The 22790-nt window shown below is 43.8% G+C and overlaps 1 protein-coding gene across 1 annotated transcript in view; it reads left to right on the forward strand.

Annotated features, from left to right (window-relative positions):
• Nucleotides 1-22790, forward strand: part of arid3c (AT rich interactive domain 3C (BRIGHT-like)) — a 91688-nt gene that overhangs the window by 14700 nt on the left and 54198 nt on the right. Inside the window, exon 3 of the mRNA XM_061768333.1 lies at nucleotides 13771-13843. Within this exon, the coding sequence (XP_061624317.1) occupies nucleotides 13771-13843 (73 nt within the window). The remainder of the gene's footprint in view (nucleotides 1-13770; nucleotides 13844-22790) is intronic.

The following is a 22790-nucleotide window of genomic DNA, read 5'->3' on the forward strand; positions in this document are numbered from 1 at the left end:
ATTGCACATCTCTTTGATTTCACCCACTTCAGTGTGTAGCGTATATTGGTTTTGGATAAAAACGTAATTAATTTTGGAAAAGAATACGCCGGAAGCGAACGCAGGTACGTTAGACAGTTCCAATCCAACTATATTTGACTGACTTTTTGTGTTAATTAACTTTAGGAAAAGTGAGGAAAACCTCTACTCAAGCTCTCTATTCTGGAAGGTTTGCTGCATGGACAAAATAAGAGTTGTAGATTACAGCGGTTTATTGTTGCACTCAAACACAAAGCACACACAGGAAGTGGAATTTTAGAGAAAATGTATTTAAATCCAAGGGGGAAAACTACAGGGAAACAATGCAGAAGGACTAGACTACAAAGATTACAAGCAAACGTGCGTAAAGAACAAGATGTAGGGTGAATGACTGAACTCGAGATGTGAGGGTGGAATGAGCATGTGGGTTGACAATGCACAGGCTGAGAACTTCTGTGACCAGTATTATAACCCGATTATGCACCAATTTGTATTTAGGAAACAACCTGTTGCACTCACGTTGCGTAAGACACAATTTAGGCAGGCCGGTCGATCTTCGTGATGGATGGGCCGGGGCGTCCAGCAGGCAGATTGGAAGAAAAAGGAGAAAAAAAGAAAAAGCAAGGGAAGGGTGGCCGAAGCGCCTTGGTGACGGTGTTCGTCACGGGCTCAGAGAAAACCTGCGCCGCCATTCCGTCCTGATGGCTCTTTTAAACTGCCCAACACGCACAAAATTGTAGTTTTGGGCCGTGGACGCAGTCCTTCCGCCGTCTGCGCTCGTGGGTGCGCCGAGGAAGGTTCTGTGCATCTCCGCCACCTCGTGGTGAGAGGTGGGGCTCCCTGGCAGTGCGCCAGTGTCTTCGGCATGCAGGGGAAACAAAGAAGAGACCAGAGGAACAAAAACTCTGGCTTTTTATACCAAGGAGCAAAGAGGGCAGGGTTTCTAGTGGGAGGAGAGACCACGCCTCTGATTTTTACAATTCATTCTAGAAATTTCCTGTGGTTTTAATACCAGTGGAGTAGGAAATTAACTATTGGATCTAAGATAAAGAAATGGGTTCCCAGGTTTTGCATTGTCACACACGCAATCTATGCAGTGAGTGTTTCGACCTTATTCGGTGGCTAATAACACTTAATATTTGTGACACAGTGCTGGCATACCCGGGACCGTGTTGCACTTATGGGTGCCACACTGATAGTCCCTGCATTCACTGGGGGCCGCAGCCAACGAGAAGCAAAAGATGTGGAGGAGACAAGAAAACATGTTAGGATCCACGTGGAGTGTGTAATAGGGTGTATTCGCTCCAAATACACATTCTTAAATGACACCATACGCGTAGGTTTCGTGGTGCCATGTGAAGGCGAGGGCATGACGTTGCTAGATGTAGATGTGTTCACAGCATAGGACAGCCAATAGTGTACCTGTTTATATTATGACATTAGCATGAAAAGTTTTGTTTAGGAATTTCATGTTCCAACGCTGTGCAAAACTGCAAATAAAAAACAGAAAATGAGAATTTACGGCTCTTGTAAAAAGTGTATTGCTGAAATGTAGAAAGCCGATGTTAATAATACTGTACATTTTTAAAATTAGGACTACAGGAAGTCCTCGATTTACAAACGACTTCCGTTCCTATGCTGGCGACGTAACCCGAATTTCCGCGTAAGTCGGATTTCACCGTTGAAGTCGAAATACTTCTGTTACGGTTATTGTCCCACGTGATTGTGACAGCGAGCTCAGTGTCTGTGGGCGTGTGCGTCGACGTCGAATGTGCAGAGGCACTAATAAAGCCATTAAAGTAGCAAATCGGTGCTTTGTGCCTTTATTGTTGCCGCCACCCAGCTCAGGTGTGCAACGAGAGAAGGGAGTTAACACCGGCGTCTCCCGACCACGGTCAGGTGACCCTTTGTATAAAGAAACTCAAATACATTAAAATAAATAAATAAAATGCTGTACTTACCAGTGCTACTGAGAGTGTGACAAAAGGCAAAGATACTCCCGCTGCACAAACACAGACAAGCACTATGCACTAGCTAACCAGAAACTCCGTTGTTTATTTTCAAATCCATCCCAGAATGCAATGCTATCTGTGATGTATTACCATATTTCATGAAAAACGATAAAGTACAAATGTATCCCAGATTGCATCGTTTTTAGTGGATAATACAGTTTTAATGGAAAACTGTATGTTACTGACTGAATTTGAGTGTTTTATTTTTTTTACAGTGATTTCTTACAGTGGATAAACATATTCCTAACTTAAGATCAGAAAAATGTGATCATTAAAGGCACCTTCCATCAGAATAAAATGTTCTTCTAGTTTTATGCATAATATAGGTCAAAATGAGTCTGTGACATGGTTTGAGTTTGACATCAATGCGATTTGCCCTCTGAATGCAAAAGCTTTTGAACACCAAAACCGCTTGCAAAAGAAATCGTAGTTCTGCTAATTATATTCATATATTATACCTGCCCATTTCGTGACTGTCACCCGCCCACACAACTCAGCCGAACGGCAACGCGGCATTTCAGGGTTTTAAGCAACTGAGTCGCAGCTGCTGTGGAGCCATAAAAATACACTCTACAATGTTTACATATGTTGTGTTTTACAACATTACTTAATTATATTTGTGATTGTGAATGTATCTGAGGTGGAGGAAATAGCAAAGCTTGCCTTCACTGTTGCCAGCGATGGTCGTCACGGCCTCTTCAATGGCATGAATGGGAGCGCGGATTGAGCTCAAAATAGCCCCTCTTTTGATTTTCACCCTCTCTCTCTCTCTCTCTCTCTCTCTCGCCGGGCGCACGTGCACCAACGGCCCGCTGGAGAGCACCACCGGGGTGGAGGCATGTTGATTGTTGCCGCACTAGTAGAGAACGTAAATTGAGATTGGACGTGGGCGGAAATCAAAAGAGGGGCTACAATTATTTTGAGCTCAACGTACTCACGTTCATGTCATTGAAATGGACGCGACGATAATTGCCGGTGAAATGTTAAAATAACATTAAAGCTGACAATGAAAAAGGTACATAAAAAGAAGACTCCCGCCATATTTCTCTATGTAAGCTTGTTAACGTCATGTTCATTTTCACTAGGCAGCAAACATTTAACAATAGCTCATGTAGAATTCAAAGCTGTCTGTGGCGTGAGCAGAGATTTGGAGGTGACTTTTTGCGCTGTTTTCAGGGTCTACACATGCATTAAAAACTCATGAAGCTTCGAACACACGTGACGCCTGGCAAACATTTCAATATTGTACACGTTTTTTGCAAATTTTTTTCAAAAATGGATGAGTAGCGCCCCCTACAAATGTGTTTGTTCCTTCATTCCTGCCCTGTTCAGCTGCATGGCCATGCAGAATGGTGGATCTGTAAGCCTTTTGTGCTGGAACAGTTTTGCTGTGCAGCAGGGGAGTTTGAAATACACTGGTTTGGCAAATCTTTTTCTGACAGAATAAGTAAGGAAGCAATCTTGTCTGTGTGGGTTTTTATTACAAGGAAAAACGAAATAACTTTGCAAAGAGAGCAAAAGGTACAAGTCGTCACAAGTTGTCACCCCTTGCTGAAGCGCAAGCAAAGAATCACCTTCGTAATACAGAAGTGAGAGAGACAGAAGAAAAGAAAAAAAGGAAAATAATTCCACTCTTCTCATTCCCATAACATTCTCACAATTAGCTTTGTGCAGCTGCACTCAAAGTTATCTTTATGGGAATGGGTGCATGCAGAGGATGAGAACGGACGAGAAGAGCAGGGAGTAGACAAAACAATCCAGGTCACACGTGAGTACTGTGCTGACTAGGAGCTATGGAACAATTCCACAGCTCGTGACCATAGGTGAGGGTAGGAACGTAGATTGACTGGTAAATTGAGAGCTTCGCCTTTCGGCTTAGCTCCTTCATTACCACAACGGACCGATACATAGTCCGCATCACTGCAGACGCTGCACCGATCCGCCTGTCGATCTCCCGTTCCATTCTTCCCTCACTCGTGAACAAGATACTTGAACTCCTCCACTTGGGGCAGGATCTCATCCACGACCCGGAGAGGGCACTCCACCCTTGTCCGTCTGAGGAACATTGTCTCAGATTTGGAGGTGCTGATTCTCATCCCAGCCGCTTCAGACTTGGCTGCCAACTGCTCCAGTGAGAGTTGGAGGTCACGGCTTGATGAAGCCAACAGAACCACATCATCTGCAAAAAGCAGAGATGCAATACTGAGGCCACCAAACTGGACTACCTCAATGCCTCGTGTGCGCCTTGAAATTCTGTCCATAAAAGTTATGAACAGAATCGGTGACAAAGGGCAGCCTTGGCGTAGTCCAACCCTCACCGGAAATGAGTCCGACATACTGCCGGATATGCGGACCAAACTCTGACTCCGGTCGTACAGGGACCGAACAGCCCGTATCAGGGTGTTCGGTACCCCATACTCCCACAGGACCCCCCGACGGACACGGTCAAACGCCTTCTCCAAGTCCACAAAACACATGTGACTGGTTGGGCGAACTCCCATGCATCCTTGAAGACCCTGCCAAGGGTGTAGAGCTGGTCCACTGTTCCACGGCCAGGACGAAAACCACACTGCTCCTCCTGAATCTGAGATTTGACTTCCTGACAGACCCTATAAAACTAATAGAACTAATATTTGGTATATATGAAACATAAATTTGCGGCACGGTAGACGACTGATTAGCACATCAGCCTCACAGTTCTGAGAACCCTGGTTCAAATCCGGCCTCGCTTTTGTGGAGTTTGCCTGTTCTCCTCGTGCCTGCGTGGGTTTTCTCTGGGTACTCCGGTTTCCTCCCACATCCCAAAAACATGCACGGTAGGTTAATTGAAGACTCTAAATTGTCCGTTGGTATGAATGTGAGTGCAAATGGTTGTTTGTTTATATATGCCCTGCGATTGGCAGTTCAGGGTGTGACCCGCCTCCTGCCCACAGTTAGCGGGGATCGGCTCCAGCATATCGGTGACCCTAGTGAGGATAAGCGGTGAAGAAAATGGATGGATGGAAACATAAATTTTTTAACTCAACTCCCCCCTTTTGATAATATAACACAATCTACTATTAATCGCATATGAAAGGAAAATTACTAATCACTAAGTAACCAAAAATGACTAAAATAGCATGGAGCAAAATCAATATAACTCTATAATGTATTTACAAAACAACCTCACAATTATCTAGAAATTCACACCTTAGATCTAAGAAAATCCTTCATAAGCTGGTTTTTAAGTCAGTCATGAAATGAAGTTAGACTGAGGAATATGAGTCATTGAGAGGGAAAGTCAGAAAGAATGCCGGTCAGTTGCGGGGCACGTTCTCAGTGGGTCATCAGAGGTCACCTGTCAATAGTGGATAAATACAGTGCCAACCATGCGAGAGACGAAAGATATCACCAAAGGGACCAGACAACAGGACATGAAATACAGTACAAAAAAACACAACACCGATCATAAGTGCAAAGCGATAGAGCCAAACCTGCCATCCGAGTGCAGTGAGCCAGCTCGAATCGAGAACCTCCTCGCGGGCAACGACATCCCAGAGTCTAGTGAGATTTTCAATGCCACTTGCTATAACGCTTGTATCGCCTGCATTGTCAGGAATATATGTACAACAGGTCTGGTTTAGAAGGGTGCAAACACCGCCCTGAGATGCCAAATAACAAATCAAGTGTCATGCGGTTTTGGAGAGTTACTTCACAAATTGCATTAGTTTCCACACGCGAAGCTTCACGAATGGTCACAGTAGTGTTAACAAAACTACAAATACGATAATTTAGAGTTTCATATCGCAACACTGCGATTGGCTGGCAACCAGTTCAGGGTGTACCCCGCCTCCTGCCCGATGATAGCTGGGATAGGCTCCAGCACTCCCGCGACCCTTGTGAGGAGAAGCGGCTCAGAGGATGGATGGATGGATGGATGGATGGATATCACAACAATATCTTGCCCACCTCAATTTGTGGAACTAAAGAGTATAGTATTTTGGTGCCCGTTCCCCAAACCTTATGGTCGTTCGGGACGTCAGTGCCCCAAAATGGATCATGCACTTTGATTTGGGCCTGTCTGCAATGAAGGAAACGGGGTATGGTAAAGTCTATATATGAGTGATCTGATAAAACAATATGGGCGCATCAACACGACCAACCAGGAACGAGTCTAGTATAAACATGTCAACAAGGCCAATACATGCCTTCAAAAGGGATCGTGCCCAGGCGATCAGGAGCTGACATTCACGAACACAAGTGGTACCAGGAAGGGCTTGAGTGGTGAATCGTTCAAGGAGGTGTATAGGGTTTGTATAGGGAACCGAGTTAGGTACCTCTCCCACAAACTCCCGGTGGCCACATAGGGTGTCATTCATTGCGATGCAGCGAAATTTCACTCCTGGATGAATGTGAACTGGTCCAAATAAAGGGCCCTGCCCGAATCTTCAGTAAATTTACAACCCTTGTAATCTTGTATAGTGGTCACACCAACATAAGGTAGAGAGGAACCAGCACGTATGGTTTGGTTCAGAGCCCGTGGCTCAATAAAAACACTAAGGACGCGAGAAAAGAGAGATGATGAGTTGAGAGATGATATGGGCACTATATGGGGACTTGCTGCCGCATCAGGCATGTAAGTGCAAACATAACGATTGGAATGATTTTGAGAGCATGATGCATGAAGGCTGTAAAAAAAAAAAACACTCATACCATAGGAAGTGAAATTAGTAGAGGTGGTGGCTAGTTCATGCAACCACAGAAGCCCGTCACAAGCGTCGCGCTTTGTGAGGTTCAACTGTTAACACACATTTCTATCACAACAATTATGAAAAGAAGGATTTTAACCCCCCAGTGTACTGGGGACGTCATCTTCTTCTGTTCTTCTGCCGAGTTACGCAAGTGTGCGTGTGTGTGTGTGTGTTGTGCGTGTGACAGTTAAGACAACAGATGATTGGTCGTTGCTCGGCTTAGGTTATTCTTCTGCTCCTCTGTGACCTATCGACATGCAATCAGTTACCAGCACTGATTGTAGCTAAAACAGTATGCCAACAGTGAATCCTCTTTCTTAGAGGTGATTATTTAGCCTTATCAGGCTGAACATTACGGCCATCTGATGTAGAAGGTGAAGGAAGATGAGGAGTTGGGACCATTGGAGGTGCCGGGACTGTCTTGCAGTGTGACGTGGGAACCCACGTAGCTCTTTCAGCAACTTCCACTATCGTGTGGGTCACAAGGAGGACCTGGAAAGGCCCCAGCCAGCTCTTGATATCTCCCCGTTTTCCGCTGGAAGTTCTTTATCACCACGAAGTTTGATGACATGCAGTGGTCTGTCGGCCACCCTCGGGAGTGCTGATTGGACTTGTTTCCTGAAATTGATTAGTCGATAATGTGCAATACCTGAACAATTCGTGTGCCCATCGCAGACCTGGCTTCGGTACACCTGAATGGATCTGGTACATTGGAGTGCCTGTGTAGCATATATTGGTCAAATAAAAATTTAATTAATTTAGGAGAAAAGAATAAGCCGGAAGCGACGCTTGCGTTACTTCCGGTTTACCGTAATTTTAAGTTTAATTGTTACAATCAAACTAATGTCTGGAAAGGGCACTACGTCAATTTTTATAAATATAAACTTTTGGAGAACTGACGAGAAACCTTTTTATCAGTCTCGTAATCTGAATGTTGCTACACTCTTATGAAATTTTGAGTTTTAGATGACAGAGGTTTACTTAAACTCAGAACACACACAAAATGCAACCAAGAGTGGAATTTTATGGTATATTTAATGACATCTAAGGAAACACACAGCTACAACTACAAACTACACAAAGAATATAACACTAATGGTAAAAGAAAGTGAGAAAATTAGGCGTACGAAAATGGAAAAGAGGACATCATGCGTGTGGTCACTGGGCTAAAATAAATGAGCGTGTGAGCGTTTAATGTGGTGAGTCAGAGTGAAAGAAAGCAAAGTTGGGACTTCGTATGAAGCTACTAATTTCCCCGAAATTATTAAGTACTGATGTTGTACATTGTAGTAAGGATTGCAGGATCGACGCACGAACGCAGATCAGCTCGTCTTTGGGGAGTGGTCTTTCTCCGGACCTCAGGCGGAAACGAAGCAGGTTTGGTTGAAGAAAAACAAGATGCACAAAAAATAAAAAGAGAAAGAATTACAAATGAAAGTTGTTGCCCTGTTTGGGATGCGCTGGTAACTTTCCCGGTTGAACTGGTGGCGGGCCGTGCCCTGGCTCTCAGAGGCATGCTGGACCGGTACGGGATGCCGGTAGTTGCTCGCTGAGGCTCCGCCGACCGATCGTGGCTAGGAAATGGGTGGCTTCTTTGATTGAAAACGCCGCCAGCTTGGTTGCGGCGGGCGTTCACGCATGTGGTGGCCCCCGGAGGCGCCCGAGGACAGTGGAAACAAAAGAAGGGGGAGGGGGTTTGCGAAGACTAGAGGAAGAAAGTGTGAGTTCAGATTTAAATACCCCAGAGGCGGGGCGTAGGAAGAGGGAGTGCCGACTTGGAGAAGACCACACCCATCAGCCTGAATCTTGTCTACAAATTTGATCAACTGGGTTTAAAATCATATTAATCTCAAACACTCCCAACTGTGTACTCTCACACATAGAATCATTGTTTAAACTTTGGTTGTGGCAAATCGGTTGCTTATTGTTCGATACAACATTTCGTACTGTTTGATTTCAAATCACGAGGAACAGCTTTCAAAATCTTGCAGAGGACCTGTCAAACTGACAATAGTCCCACAGATACCAAGGGATACATTTGGAATATTTCTACAGAGTTTGTAAGATATCAAAACGGACATTTTATCTTCTGTTATACAAAGGTCCACAAGTTCTGGCGCTTGCTGTTCCTCTCAACGCGAGTGGGTGGCGCCTCACGTGCATGTTTGAATATTAACCACATAGTCTCCTCGACGGCAGGGTCCCTCAACCTTTTGGTCGGGGAAGGAGTCTTTTGAAGCCAGGAATCATGATTTGATGGGAAGCTGCTAATTAGGTTAAGGTCCACTTGACGTACACCAGGCATTCTCCGAGTCACCGTCTCACAACAGGGCAGCGTGGAGGAGTGGGGTTATCAAGTGGTTAGGAGTCCCTGTGGCACCTCAGTTTGCGGAGCGCATGTCCGCGACACCTGCAAAGACAATCTCAAAAAGGGATAGGGCGCCCTTTGCACACTGGTCATTGCACCGGACTATTGCAATATTAGTCATTCGAACTGCTCTAAGTGCTAGAGGACTCTGCATCTTTTTGCACAATTGTCAAAAAAAAAAAAAAATAAATGTACCGCCATTACCAGATAACTAGCAACCCTTTATTGCTCAGTGACTGTTTTTTTTTTGTTTGTTTGTTTTTTTTGTCAATGTCTTTATGTCTCAAAAGTGTTCTCTGTCAATTGACTGTCTGTTATCGTACGAGAGCGGCTCCAACTACTGGAGACAAATTCCTTGTGTTTTTCGGACATACTTGACAAATAAAGATGATTCTGATATATACTTGAGCTAATCTAATTGACTTCCCATAAAATACTGAGAATAATTTCAGTTAATTGTGCTACTACCAATACTTCAACATGTCTACTATATCCAAGCAGTATTTTGTAAGCGCATTGATTGTTGTCAAATCTGGTTCAGCGAAGCTTGCTGTCCATGTGGCTGAGAGCATTCTGGAGGCTCTTGTGTGTTACGGCAGCAGTAGAGGAGGGGGACCGCAGAAGCGCTGCGTATGAAAGGCCGTGCCGTGGGTGGCAGGAGGCGGTTGTGTTGTTGGTCTTCTTCCAGATTGCGCTCTCCTTCATCTTTTACACAGGGTGATTGATTTGTGGAGGCCACTGTGGAACCCAGCTCACGACCACAACCTGACATTCTCCCCTAGGCCAAATCGGACCCATTAGACCACAGGTGATACACAATTATCAGTAACTTGCCCTACATGTAGTTTTTGTCAGAAAGCTGCTGTCCCTATTCACATCTAAATCTAACAGCCAACCACATATCCAGACATTTGGCATTTTTCTCAATTTCTTCTAAATCCTTTTTTTTTTGTACTTCCTCAAACAATCCAAGTGACAGTATACACCGGTAATTCTTTTTTGCTCTTCCCACTTCCCATTTCCAGTACTCATTAGAAGTGCTTCTCTTTTTTAAAGTATTCGAACGTATGGAACAATAAACCATGTAAAGGTTATATAAAACTAATAGAACTAATATTTGGTATATATTAATAAACATTTCCAACTCAACTCCCTCATTTATTTTTGAATTTTTCAATTATTCTGATGTTTATTAAAAATGCAGCCGGCGAGAAAATAATTTTAGGGGACAGACAAAGGAACAGAATGGACAAGGGTAGTAGGGGTGCAAACTACTGCAGAACAATAGTTAGTCTAGATATTTGAACACAGTCAAATCGTGTTCTTATTTGTGGGTGAGGGGGTGGGGTGGTGGGGGTACCGGTGAGGGCATGCAACAACTAACCAATAGAACAAGATGAGAGAGGACAGAAAAAGGGAGGACAGGGCAGGATGTGGGAAATGAGCAGGGCAGTCCTACTGATGAGTAGTGCGGTGGCAAGCTTTTTAGTGTCTAAACACATACAAATTTTCAAAGCAGCCCTGTCTGTACGTTTCACCGAGGTCTACCAAAATTGGGAGGCATATGTAACCTCCCAGACGGACCTCCCAGACTGGCTAACACATCTGCGTCACAGTTCTGAGAAGCCAGGTTCAAATGGTGTTATTTCGGAGGTATGAATGAATAACAAAAAACAATTTGAATTGGAAAATAATTTTTGATTTAAAAGATGCGAGTGCATCGGTACACGGACTAATGAATCGGTCTCAATATAGCTTGAACTGGCCGATGGCCTGATCTTGCAATGATGTTACAGTTACGTCAGACGCTCGCAGCAAGTTTAAAGTCCAAGTGTGGAAGAAATTTGGATTTTATATGAATAATGGAGTCGTGGATAAAAGTGGCACCATACGCAAAAGCTGTAAACTGAAACTGCGCTAAAGTACGATAGTACGACAAATCTGCAGGCGAGAAGGAAGCTAGCACAGCTAGCACAACAACATGCACAGGCAAGACTTCTTCCAGCCAAAACTCACCCACAACTCGGCAAGTGCAAAGGTAATAACAGCCTCAATAGCCTTATTTATTCTTAAAGACTTAGGGTTTTCGGGACCTGATATCAACTTTCGAGCAGCGATACATCATATTGTCTCGACAACATTTCACTAACAAGTACGTGCCAGAGTTGTACAACAAAGATAAGGATGAAGTCAAAGAACAGCTATTCAATAGAGAATGAGTGGGAATTACCACCGATGCCTGGACATCATGTGCAATGTGACAATCACAGCGCACCGTATCTTTGGTTGTTTGTTTATATGTGCCCTGTGATTGGCTGGTGACTAGTTCAGGGTGTACCTCTCGCCCGAAGATAGCTGGAATAGGCTCCAGCATGCCCACGACCCTAGTGAGGATAAGCAGTACGGAAAATGAATGAATGTAACCTCCCAACACCTACAAAAATGTCTCTTGGAGCCATAGCTTAAACCTAACAGAAAGTCCATCACTTTTAATTTACTTTCAAATTCGGACCTATTTTTCGCCTTTTACAGCCACCATATTTTTGCAAACTCCTCCTAAAGATTTTATCCAATCGATTTCAAACTTTGGGTGTCTCTGCTAAACATATTCAAGATGAGTTAGTTAAGTTATTAAAAGCTTTTCATTTCATCCAATGCTGTTGTCGTGGCAATGTGCTGTTCGCCAAGAAAACAACCCTCCATTAAGGGTCTACACATGCATAAAAACGAATGAAACATTGCACACACATCAAGCCTGGTGAACAATTCAATATATTATAGTCTTAAATTTTCTCCAAAATGGACGGGCGCCTTATAATGCGGCACGTCTTATGTGTGCACCGAGTTCCAAAATCTCAAAATGTTGTGTGATGAGCGCTCCGCTTGACTGACTGGGAGCATTTCCTGCCGACATGCTGCTTATACAGAGGAAAAGCGGACGTGGCTGAGGACAGCATGCGGACGTAAAGGGGGAAGGGTGCGTGGAGGAGGACTCTAAAGCCACACCCCCAGTAGGTATATAGCGCCGGGGTGTGCATTGTACAAAACATCGGTTTGGCTACAATGGCACCTACAAAGAGACACGCTTACGAAGCACAGTTAAAGCTGCAAGCTGTCAGTTACGCGGAGAAACATGGGACTCGAGAAGCCGCGAGAGAATTTAAGATCAACGAATCCATGGCTCCCAAGTGGAGGAAGCAGAAAAACGAGCTTTGCCAAGTCAAGAAGACGAAGCTGATTTTCCGCGGAAACAAGGCGAGGTGGCCCAAGTTGGAACACCAACATGAGCAATGGATTAATGAGCAAAGAACAGCCGGGAAAAGTGTCTCTACAGTCACCATTCGACCGAGGGCAATAACGCTTGCAGAAGAAATGAAAATCGAACATTTTCAAGGAGGTCCGTCTTGGTGCTTTTGTTTTATCAAACGTCGGCATCTATCCATCCGGGCAAGGACTACCGTGGCGCAGCAACGTCTGGCGGATTACAAGGAAAAACTGTCCATCTTGCGCTCCTACTGCAGTAAAAAGATTGCCGACAAACACATCCAGCCCAACCACATCACCATGGACGAGGTGCCGCTCACTTTCGACATCCCAGTGAACCACACTGTAGAGAAGAAGGGGACCACCACGGTTGCGATACGCACAACGGGGCACAAGAAGTCGGCTTTTACTGTTGTTCTTGGTTGCCATGGTAATGGAAAGAAACTGCCACCTATGGTGATTTTTAAGAGGAAGACGCTGCCGAAAGAAAAGTTTCCAGCCAAAGTCATCGTTAAGGCCAATCAAAAGGGCTGGATGGACGAGGAGAAAATGAGAGAGTGGCTGAGTGAGGTGTACGTAAAGAGACCAGATGTTTTTTTTCCACGCGTCACCGTCCCTGTTGATCTGTGACTCCATACGTGCGCATCTCACAGCCGCTGTGAAAAACCAAGTGCAACTAAGACTGGGAGGCGACGCCGGGCGGGTTACGCCACTGTATGAGAATGGATTGTGGATGGGCTAAGGTATCTGCTTTGACTGTTGTCCCAGCTTTCGGAAAAGCCGGCATCATTGCTGAACAGCCCCCCAGCAACGAGACTGACTCTGACAATGACGAGAGCGAACTCGGCGTGTTTGTTGGAGAACTTGCCCCAAAAACTCTTTTGGGTGGTTTATCACCACTTATTCAATACTTATTTGGGTTAAAAAAACAAAAAACTTTTTTTTTTTTTTTTAAACAGCCAAATTATTTCGGGGGGCTTAAGAACATTGTAGGGGGCTGAAGCCCCCCTAAAATAGGTCCAACGACACCACTAGCTTTCACACAGTCCATGAAGTCTCGCTCTTGCTCTTGAAACAGTCCTTGTGCCACAACATTACAGCCTCACTGGGACCCACGCCTGGCTGGTGTTAGTTTCGGACCCTGTGTACAGTACAGTACATTGTCAGTTTCAGCTGTGACTGGTGACACGCTGCCCAGTAGCATCCCTTACAAAACATATGTAAGGGAGCACGACATACTATCCACTATACCTCCCCACGTGTGGTTAATCAAAATAACAGGCCCAATTTTCTTGAAAAGAAAAGGAACATTTGATCTAATTATGTTTAATTAGTTTAAAACGTAATGAGATATTTAATTTCTCTCTCTTTTTTCTAGTTGTATGAACTGGATGACGATGGAAAGCGCAAAGAATTCCTGGATGACCTCTTCAGTTTCATGCAGAAACGTGGTAAGACATCCTTTTTTTAAAGGTCAGATGACAAAACAATGTCTTTCACAGAAATGCTGCATACATTCATGGTTGAACAAAAATAATTGTTATTATTTTTATTCTACAGCTGTTTAGCATAAAATAATTTGTCGTACCATAATTATCTATGTACAACTTTTGCTCGAGGGGCCAAATTGAGATGCATCCTTTGTATGAACCGATACCGATACCGACACCATATGTCGGCCGGGCTTGCAGTTAACGCGCTGCGTCCCGCCCGCTGCCAATGTGCTGCTGGCCTGCCTGGCTGTGGGCTGCGGACCTACCAGGACCTGGTTGATCCTGCCAGTAGCATATGCTTTTCTCAAAGATGAAGCTATGCAAGTCTAAATACATGTGGATCTGTTGGTGAAACTGCTAATAGTTCATTAAATCAATTATAGTTCCTTTGTTCACTCTGCCAATTCTAGAGCTAATACATGCAAATAACTGCCAACTACCAGGACACATGCATTTATCAGAACCAAAATCCATGCGAGGCCTCCCACATCAGGGGTTCGCCCTGGCCACTTTGGTGACCCTAGATAATGTTGAGTCAAACACTGCCCCTCCGTGGCGGAGAAGTCACAATTGAATATTTTACCTATCAACTTTCGAGTGTACTTTCTCTGCCTACAATAATGACAACATGGGGATGAAAACCGAAAGGGATTTACAGGAGATTGTGCAAAGAAGCTTCCATTTGTTAAAAAGAACCTGCCCATCCTTTTTTTTTTTTTTTTTTTTTTTTTTTTAAAAGAGTCCAGAGTCAAGAGAAGTAAGCTGTGGTGTCATTTTGTATCACTTCAGTTGTCATGACCCAGTTTTATTTTCGAACTAAAATGCCATGTGTTTACAGGCTACATAGACTGGCAAGACTGTTTACAAACATGCAGTTGGATGTTAAAATGTCAAGAAAGTTCTTACTCTAGAGAGTTTTTCATTTGATTGAAACGTATGCCATGTAAAATTTTTGGGCGGTTTGAACAATATTTGTTTCAAAATAAAACCTTTATTAGTACTCCATCTTAAAAGAGTGGCATCGTGTATTCCTACTTTGGACATGTTCAGGTGGGGGACCGTCAATATATCGGTAGAAGAATGTTACAAATGGAGTCCCTAAGTAGGCACCAAGGAGGAAGACCAAAGAGCAGATTCATGGATCGTTCGAGGGCAAAGTATTGACTTTCAAAATTCAAAATTTTATGCAGGCTCCACAAACAACCTGCATTAGGCATAGCCGTATTGCTCACCAATTACCGTATTTATCGGACTATAAGGCGCACCAGATTATAAGGCACATTAAGCGAAACAAAACAGATAAGTCAAACTTTATTCAACTCATTCACAATAACTCTCAACATTGTTCAGTTGCAACACATAAAATCCTGACTACGGTAGCCGTAGTGCTCCGACACTCCATTAAGCAGTGCGGCCTCGTAGCTTACCAAAGTCGTACTAAAACATTTGGACAGATTTTTGAGCGCCTAAACCACATAAAATCAGTTCGAGGTCAGTAAACTCAACCAGAATTGATACATAAGGCGCACCAGATTATAAGGTGCACTGTTGAGAAAATTAAAGGCTTATAAATGCGCCTTATAGTCCAAAAGATACGGTACTTCAGTCAGAGGAGAAAAGGCAAGCAAGGGAACCGACTGAATGGACATGCGTCCACAACAATGTGAAATATTTTGCTTTTATTGGCCATTCACAAAGTGAGGATTCTACCAGCAGGTGCTGTTTTTTATTGGGGAAATATGAGAAAGTTGAGTTTCTTCCTTTTTTAATCTATCCTGTTCAGCTGCATGGCCATGCAGAATGGTTGATCTGTATCCTTTTTTCTGCTGGAACAGTTTTGCTGTGTAACAGGGGAGTTTGAAATACTCCCTATGTTTATTCATCCACCCATCCATTTTCTGAGCCGTTTATCCTCACAAGGTTCGCGGGAGTGCTGGAGCCTATCCCAGCTTTCAACGGGCAGGAGGCGGGGTACACCCTGAACTGGTTGCCAGCCAATTGCAGGGCACATATAAACAAACAACCATTCACACTCACATTCACACCTACGGGCAATTTAGAGTCTTCAATTAACCTACCATGCATGTTTTTGGGACGTGGGAGGAAACCGGAGTGCCCGGAGCAAACCCACGCAGGCACGGGGAGCACATGCAAACTCCACACAGGCGGGGCCGGGGATTGAACCCGACTCCTCAGAAGGCAGATGTGAGGCAGATGCTCTAACCAGTGCCGCCTCCCTCTGTTTATTATTATTATTATTTTTTTATTATTTGAAAATGCAGCCGGACCGAAAAAGGTTTTGGGGGACATGTGACAGAGGGACCGAACAGACAAGGGGAATAGGGGTGCGAAACACAGCAGAATAGTTAGAAAGTCTAGATATTTGACTACAGGTAACGTTGCAAAGTCAAGTTGTGTTGTTTTTTGTGGACGGGGAGGGAGACACACCCACACCGTTCGACTATTTTCTCACGCACTTGTTCACAAAGAGGTGACCCTCGCCCCATCTTTGCTTGGGTGTTGTTGAGGACACGCAACAACTAGGAAAAGATGAGGGAGGACAGAAAAGGGCAGGGTAGGACAGGATGGGGAAAATAAGCAAGGCTGTGCTACTGATGAGTTGTGTGGGGAAATGCTTTTATAGTGTCAAAACACCTGTGTGAGCCCATAAATTGATATCCTAATACAACCCCAATTCCAATGAAGTTGGGACGTTGTATTAAAAATAAATAAAAACAGAATACATTGATCTGCAAATCATGTTCGACCTATATTTAATTGAATACACTACAAAGACAAGATATTTAATCTTCAAACTGATCAACATGATTGTTTTTAGCAAATAATCATTAACTTGAATTTTATGGCTGCAACACGTTCCAAAAAAGCTGGGACAGGGTCATGTTTACCACTCTGTTACATCACCTTTTCTTTTAACAACATTCAATAAACATTTGGGAACTGAGGACACTAATTGCTGAAGCTTTGTAGGTGGAATTCTTTCCCATTCTTGCTTGATGTACAGCTTCAGCTGGGTCTCCGTTGTTGTATTTTACGCTTCATAATGCGCCACACATTTTCAATGGGAGACAGGTCTGGACTGCAGGCAGGCCAGTCTAGGACCCGCACTCTTTTACTACGAAGCCACGCTGTTGTAACACGTGCAGAATGTGGTTTGGCATTGTCTTGCTGAAATAAGCAGGGGCGTCCACGAAAAAGATGTTGCTTGGATGGCAGCATATGTTTCTCCAAAACCTGTACGTACCTTTCAGCATTAATGGTGCCTTCACAGATGTGTAAAAAAAATGGACGGATGGATGGACACTACAAAGACAAGATATTTAATGTTCAAACTGATAAACTTTATTATTTTTTAGCAAATAATCATTCACTTTGAATTTTATGGCTGCAACACATTCCAAAAAGCTGGGACAGGTGGCAAAAAAGACTGAGAAAGTTGAGGAATGCTCATCAAACACCTGTTTGGAACATCCCACAGGTGAACAGGCTAATTGGGAACAGGTGGGTGCCATGATTTTGTAGAAAAGGAGCTTCCCTGAATTGCTCAGTCATTCACAAGCAAAGATGCGGTGAGGTTCACCTCTTTGTGAACACGTGCATGAGAAAATAGTTGAACAGTTTAAGGACAATGTTCCTCAACGTACAATTGCAAGGAATTTAGGGATTTCATCATCTACGGTCCATAATATCATCATCGTACTAGAGCGGCTCCAATTACAGGAGACAAATTCCTTGTGTGTTTTTTGGATATACTTGGCAAATAAAGATGATTCTGATTCTGAAAAGGTTCAGAGAATCTGGCGAAATCATTGCATGTAAGCGGCAAGGCCGACAACCAACATTGAATGCCCGTGACCTTTGATCCCTCAGGCGGCACTGCATCAAAACCGACATCAATGTGTAAAGGATATCACCACATGGGCTCAGGAACACTTCAGAAAACCAATGTCAGTGAATACAGTTCGGCGCTACAGCCGTAAGTGCAACTTGAAACTCTACTATGCAAAGCAAAAGCCATTTATCAACAACACCCAGAAACGCCGCCGGCTTCTCTGGGCCTGAGCTCATCCAAGATGGACTGATGCAAAGTGGAAAAGTGTTCTATGGTCCGACGAGGCCACATTTCAAATTGTTTTGTTCAATTCCCAAACGTTTATTGAATGTTGTTCAAAGAAAAGGTGATGTAACACCGTGATTAACATGACCCTGTGCCAGCTTTTTTGGAACGTGTTGCAGCCATAAAATTCTAAGTTAATGATTATTTGCTAAAAACAATCAAGTTTATCAGTTTGAAGATTAAATATCTTGTCTTTGTAGTGTATTCAATTAAATATAGGTCGAACATGATTTGCAAATCATTGTATTCTGTTTTTATTTATGTTTAACACAACGTGCTAACTTCTTTGGAATTGGGGTTGTAGTATTTGTGATGAATGTGTATACTTTTGAAAGGAGTTTTTTGTTTTGTGGGAATAGTTCCACTATTGTCTTAACAAAAAAGGGTGGTTGTAAAGTATTAACGCATGTTGGGACTCTTTTCAGATTGCTGTTTTTACTTTATAATATTGAAGAAAGTTACCACCTCTAAATTGAAATTGTTGGAATAAATTTTCACACGACATGAACACATTATTTTTGAATAAGGGATGGAGGCAGTCAATTCCACTTTTGCTGAAGTAAAGGGGTATTTTGTTTACCTCAAAATTGTGATTACATCAGATTGGGGAGAAATTACATGGTGCTGACTGAGATTGTGTGGTTTCTTGACTTTTCCACCATGCTGATAAAGGGGCTGCAATAATCGGATTCTTGAAACAATTGTGGCGTTTGAGACTTGTGCTGGTAATTGGGAGGTCTGAAAGTTTGGTGCTATTGCAGTCTATCAGTACTAGTTCCAGCCAAGATTGTTTTTCAACATTTGGATGTAACCACTTAATGAGGTACTGTATTTGACTAGCTAAGTAAGAATGTTTGAAGTTGGGTGCATCAAGTCCCCCTTCTGGTTTATGTTTCTGAAGGGTGGATAGGATAAATCTATTTTTCTTACTTTTGGAGTAAAAATTTCATTGGCAGAGTCTAGCATTTGGAACCACTTTAACGTGGGTTTGAATGGGATCATTGAAAATAAATAGCTAATTTAAGGTGACATTTTTATTTTTACTTTATCTATATCCCCTAGAAGTGAGCTAGGTAGGCTGTTCCAACGTTGTAAGTCGTCACAAACGTTTTGCACTAGAGGTAGATTATTTAACTCTGTAAGTTTTGCTGAGCTATTACTGTCTAGATATTTGATGTTACCTGTAAGAATAGGATAGTTTGGGTTTTGAGGCTGAATGCAGTTCTGTGAGGGTTAAAAACATTTTACTTTCTGAAGTTAATAGAGGGATTTTTAGGTTATTGATAAAAGTTGCAATGTCATTTTTATTCTGCTAATTGCGAGATGAATATAACCTACTGGAAAAGTTGTAAACGATTAAAAATATTAATTTCCTGTGGTGATTGAGTAAATTTTAAATCCTTGCGAGAATTGGGAGTCTCGGCGGCTCAGTGGATCAGCTGGACTGGAATGATGGTGGAGCGTTTGAAACAGGATGGTACTTCGCACAGTTCCAGAGATCTATTGAAGATCTGAGTGAAGACTGGCACGAGCTGGTCCGCACAGACTTTGAGGCAGGATGGGGACACATGGTCTCGGCCTGCCGCTTTGTTAATCTTTTGTTGTTTCAAGATGCGCCTCACATCCTGTTCGCGGATAGTTAACGCAGAAGTCGATGGTGTGATAGGGGTCGGTGGTGCGGCCGGATGGGTGTGGGGTGTGAAAGTGTCCTTTTCAAATCTGCAGTAGAAGGTATTCAAGTCTTTGCCTAGTTTGCTATTGTTCTCAGCTTGGGGGGATTGTCGCTTGTAATTAGTCAGCGATTGGAATGCATGCCAGACTGATTTAGAGTCGTTAGCGCTAAACTGTTTTTCCAACTTTGCTGCATAGTTCCTCTTTGCAATGTTAATTTCTTTAGTCAGCTGGTTTCTAGCTCGATTATACAGGGCCCTGTCCCCGCTCTGATATGCGTTCTCCTTAGCTTGGCGAAGCTGCTTAAGTTTGGCAGTGAACCACGGCTTGTTGTTGAATGTGCGAAATGACTTTGTTGGTACACAAGCCTCTTCACAGAAACTGATATAGGATGTGACAGTGTCCGTCTATTCATCCAGGCTGCCAGCTGAATTTTCAAAGACACTGTGCAGTCTAAACACCTTTGAAGTTCCATCTTTGCTTCATTGGTCCGCTTTTTCACTGTTTTCACGGTAGGCTTCGCGCATTTAAGTTCTTGCCTGTACGTGGGTATTAAGTGACTTAAGCAGTGATCAGACGAGCCCAGGGCGGCACGAGGTAAAGCAGGGTATGCGTTTTTTTTTGTAGTATAACAGTGGTCTAAAATGTTATTTACCCTGGTAGGACAGTCGATGTGCTGCTTGTATTTAGGGAGTTTGTGGTTGAGTTTAGCTTTTTTTAAAGTCCCCACGAATAATGAGGGGTGAGTCCGGGTGTTTTTTTTCAATTTCGTTGACTTGTTCGGCGAGTGTTAACAGTGCAGAGTTCGTGTTAGCTTGAGGCGGAATATAAGCGCCAGCCAGAATGAATGATGCAAACTCACGCGCCGAGTAGAATGGCTTACAGTCCGGAGTAGCCTCCTTGATGGTTAGCAAGTCTCCCCTTGTGTAAGTGAGTCGTGTAATGTCTCCAAGGACGAACTAAAAACACAAAAACAATACTAGAGAGCGCGTAACCGAGGCGACCACACTGGTAGGCGCTATCTTGGAATGGTGTGAGGGATGATCTCAAAAGCTGCAGTCAGACCAAGGAGGATGAGGATGGTGAGTAAGCCAGAGTCATCTGCCAGGTCATACTGGAAAGAGTTTAGGAATAGTTCAGACAAGAGTTAGAGATAAAGGTTGTGCATGTTACAGATTTTGGCACCTTCTCAATATACACATGCTGGCCAAATAGGGTATTGTTCATAGCAAAACAGCGGAATTCAGCTCTGGGACGAATGTAAACTGGGCCAAACAAAGGGACCACACCTCTTTGCTCACATTAATGTAGGGGAGAGGAGAACCTGTTTCAGCAAGGATGGTTTGATGAAGGTACTGTGGACTGATGAAAGAATTTAAGGTGTGAAGAAAGGGTGATGACGAATTGGGATGTGAGGAAGGCACTACATGTGGGTTTGCAGCGCCATGCGGGATAAAAAAACAAACATAGCAGTTAGAATGATTTTGAGAGCATTCCACATGAAGGGCGGAAAGAAACCAAACAGTCATACTGTAGGAAGTGAAATTAGCAGAGGTAATCGCGATCGCATGTAACCAAAGAAGGTCGTCATAGTTGTCAAATGTCGGCTGTTGTCGAGTGCATTCTGCAAGGGCAGGCAGTGTGTGAGGGAGGCGGCAGCTCTTGTGGGGTACTGCAGAAGGCTGTGTGAGGAGAGGATTGGACCGCAGAAGTACTGTATGTGAAGGGCCGTGGTGTGGGTTGCAGGAGGCGGTTGTGTTGTTGGTCTTCTTCCAGATTGCACTCTCCTTGATCTTGGCCATAGGGTGGTTGATTTCTGGAGGCCACTGTGGAACCCGGCTGGCGACGACAACCTGACATCCTCCCCTAGGCCAACTCAGACAGATTAGAACACAGACGATACACAGCTATCTGTAACATTTGAGTTTTTTTAATGACAAGGGTGATGTGCAGAGCTGTGGGAACGATAGAGGATTAAAGTTGATGAACCACACAATGAAGTTATGGGAAAGAGTAGTGGAGCCTAGATTCAAGACCGAAGTGAGTATTTGCGAGCAACAGTATGGTTTCTTGCCTAGAAAGAGTACTACAGATGCATTATTTGCCTTGAAGGTGTTGATGTCGAAGTACAGAGAAGGTCAGAAGGAACGACATTGTGTCTTTGTAGATCTAGGGAAAGCTTATGACAGAGTACCCAGAGAGGAACTGTGGTACTGCATGTGGAAATCTGGAGTGGCAGAGAAGTATGTTAAAATAATATAGGATATGTATGAGAGCAGCAGAACAGTGGTGAGGAGTGCTGTAGGTGTGACAGAGGAGTTTAAGGTGGAGGTGGGACTGCATGAGGGATGAGCCCTGGTGATGGATAGGCTGAGAGATGAGGTTAGACTGGAATCCCTGTAGAATATGATGTTCGCAGATGACATTGTGATCTGCAGTGAAAGCAGGGAGCAGCTGGAGGAACAGTTAGAAAGATGGAGGCATGCACTGGAAAGCAGAGGAATGAATATTAGTCTATTAGTAAACAGTATGCGCATGAATAGGATAGGTGGAGGGGGACAAAGTAAAGCTACAGGGAGAGGAGATTGCGGGGATGGAGGACTTAAATATTTGGCCTCAACAGTCCAGAGCAATGGTGAGTGTGGTCAGGAAGTGAAGAAACAGGTCCAAGCAGGTTGGAACGGGTGGAGGAAGGTGTCAGGTGTGTTATGTGACAGAAGAGTCTCTGCTCGGATGAAGGGCAAAGTTTATAAAACAGTGGTGAGGCCAGCCATGATGGACGGATTAGAGACAGTGGCACTGAAGAGACAGCAGGAAGCAGAGCACATGAAGATGTTGAGGTTCGCTCTCGGAGTGACCAGGTTGGATACAATTAGAAATGAGCTAATCAGAGGGACAGCCAAGGTTCGATGTTTTGGAGACAAAGTTAGCGAGAGCAGACTTGGATGGTTTGGACACGTCCAGAGGAGAAATAGTGAGTATATCGGTAGAAGCGTGATGAGGATGGAGCTGCCAGGCAAGAGAGCTAGAGGAAGACCAAAGAGAAGGTTGATGGATGTTGTGAGGGAAGACATGATGGCAGTTGGTGTTCGAGAG

Source organism: Phyllopteryx taeniolatus, chromosome 3 (assembly GCF_024500385.1).
Source record: "Phyllopteryx taeniolatus isolate TA_2022b chromosome 3, UOR_Ptae_1.2, whole genome shotgun sequence".
NCBI lineage: Eukaryota > Metazoa > Chordata > Actinopteri > Syngnathiformes > Syngnathidae > Phyllopteryx > Phyllopteryx taeniolatus.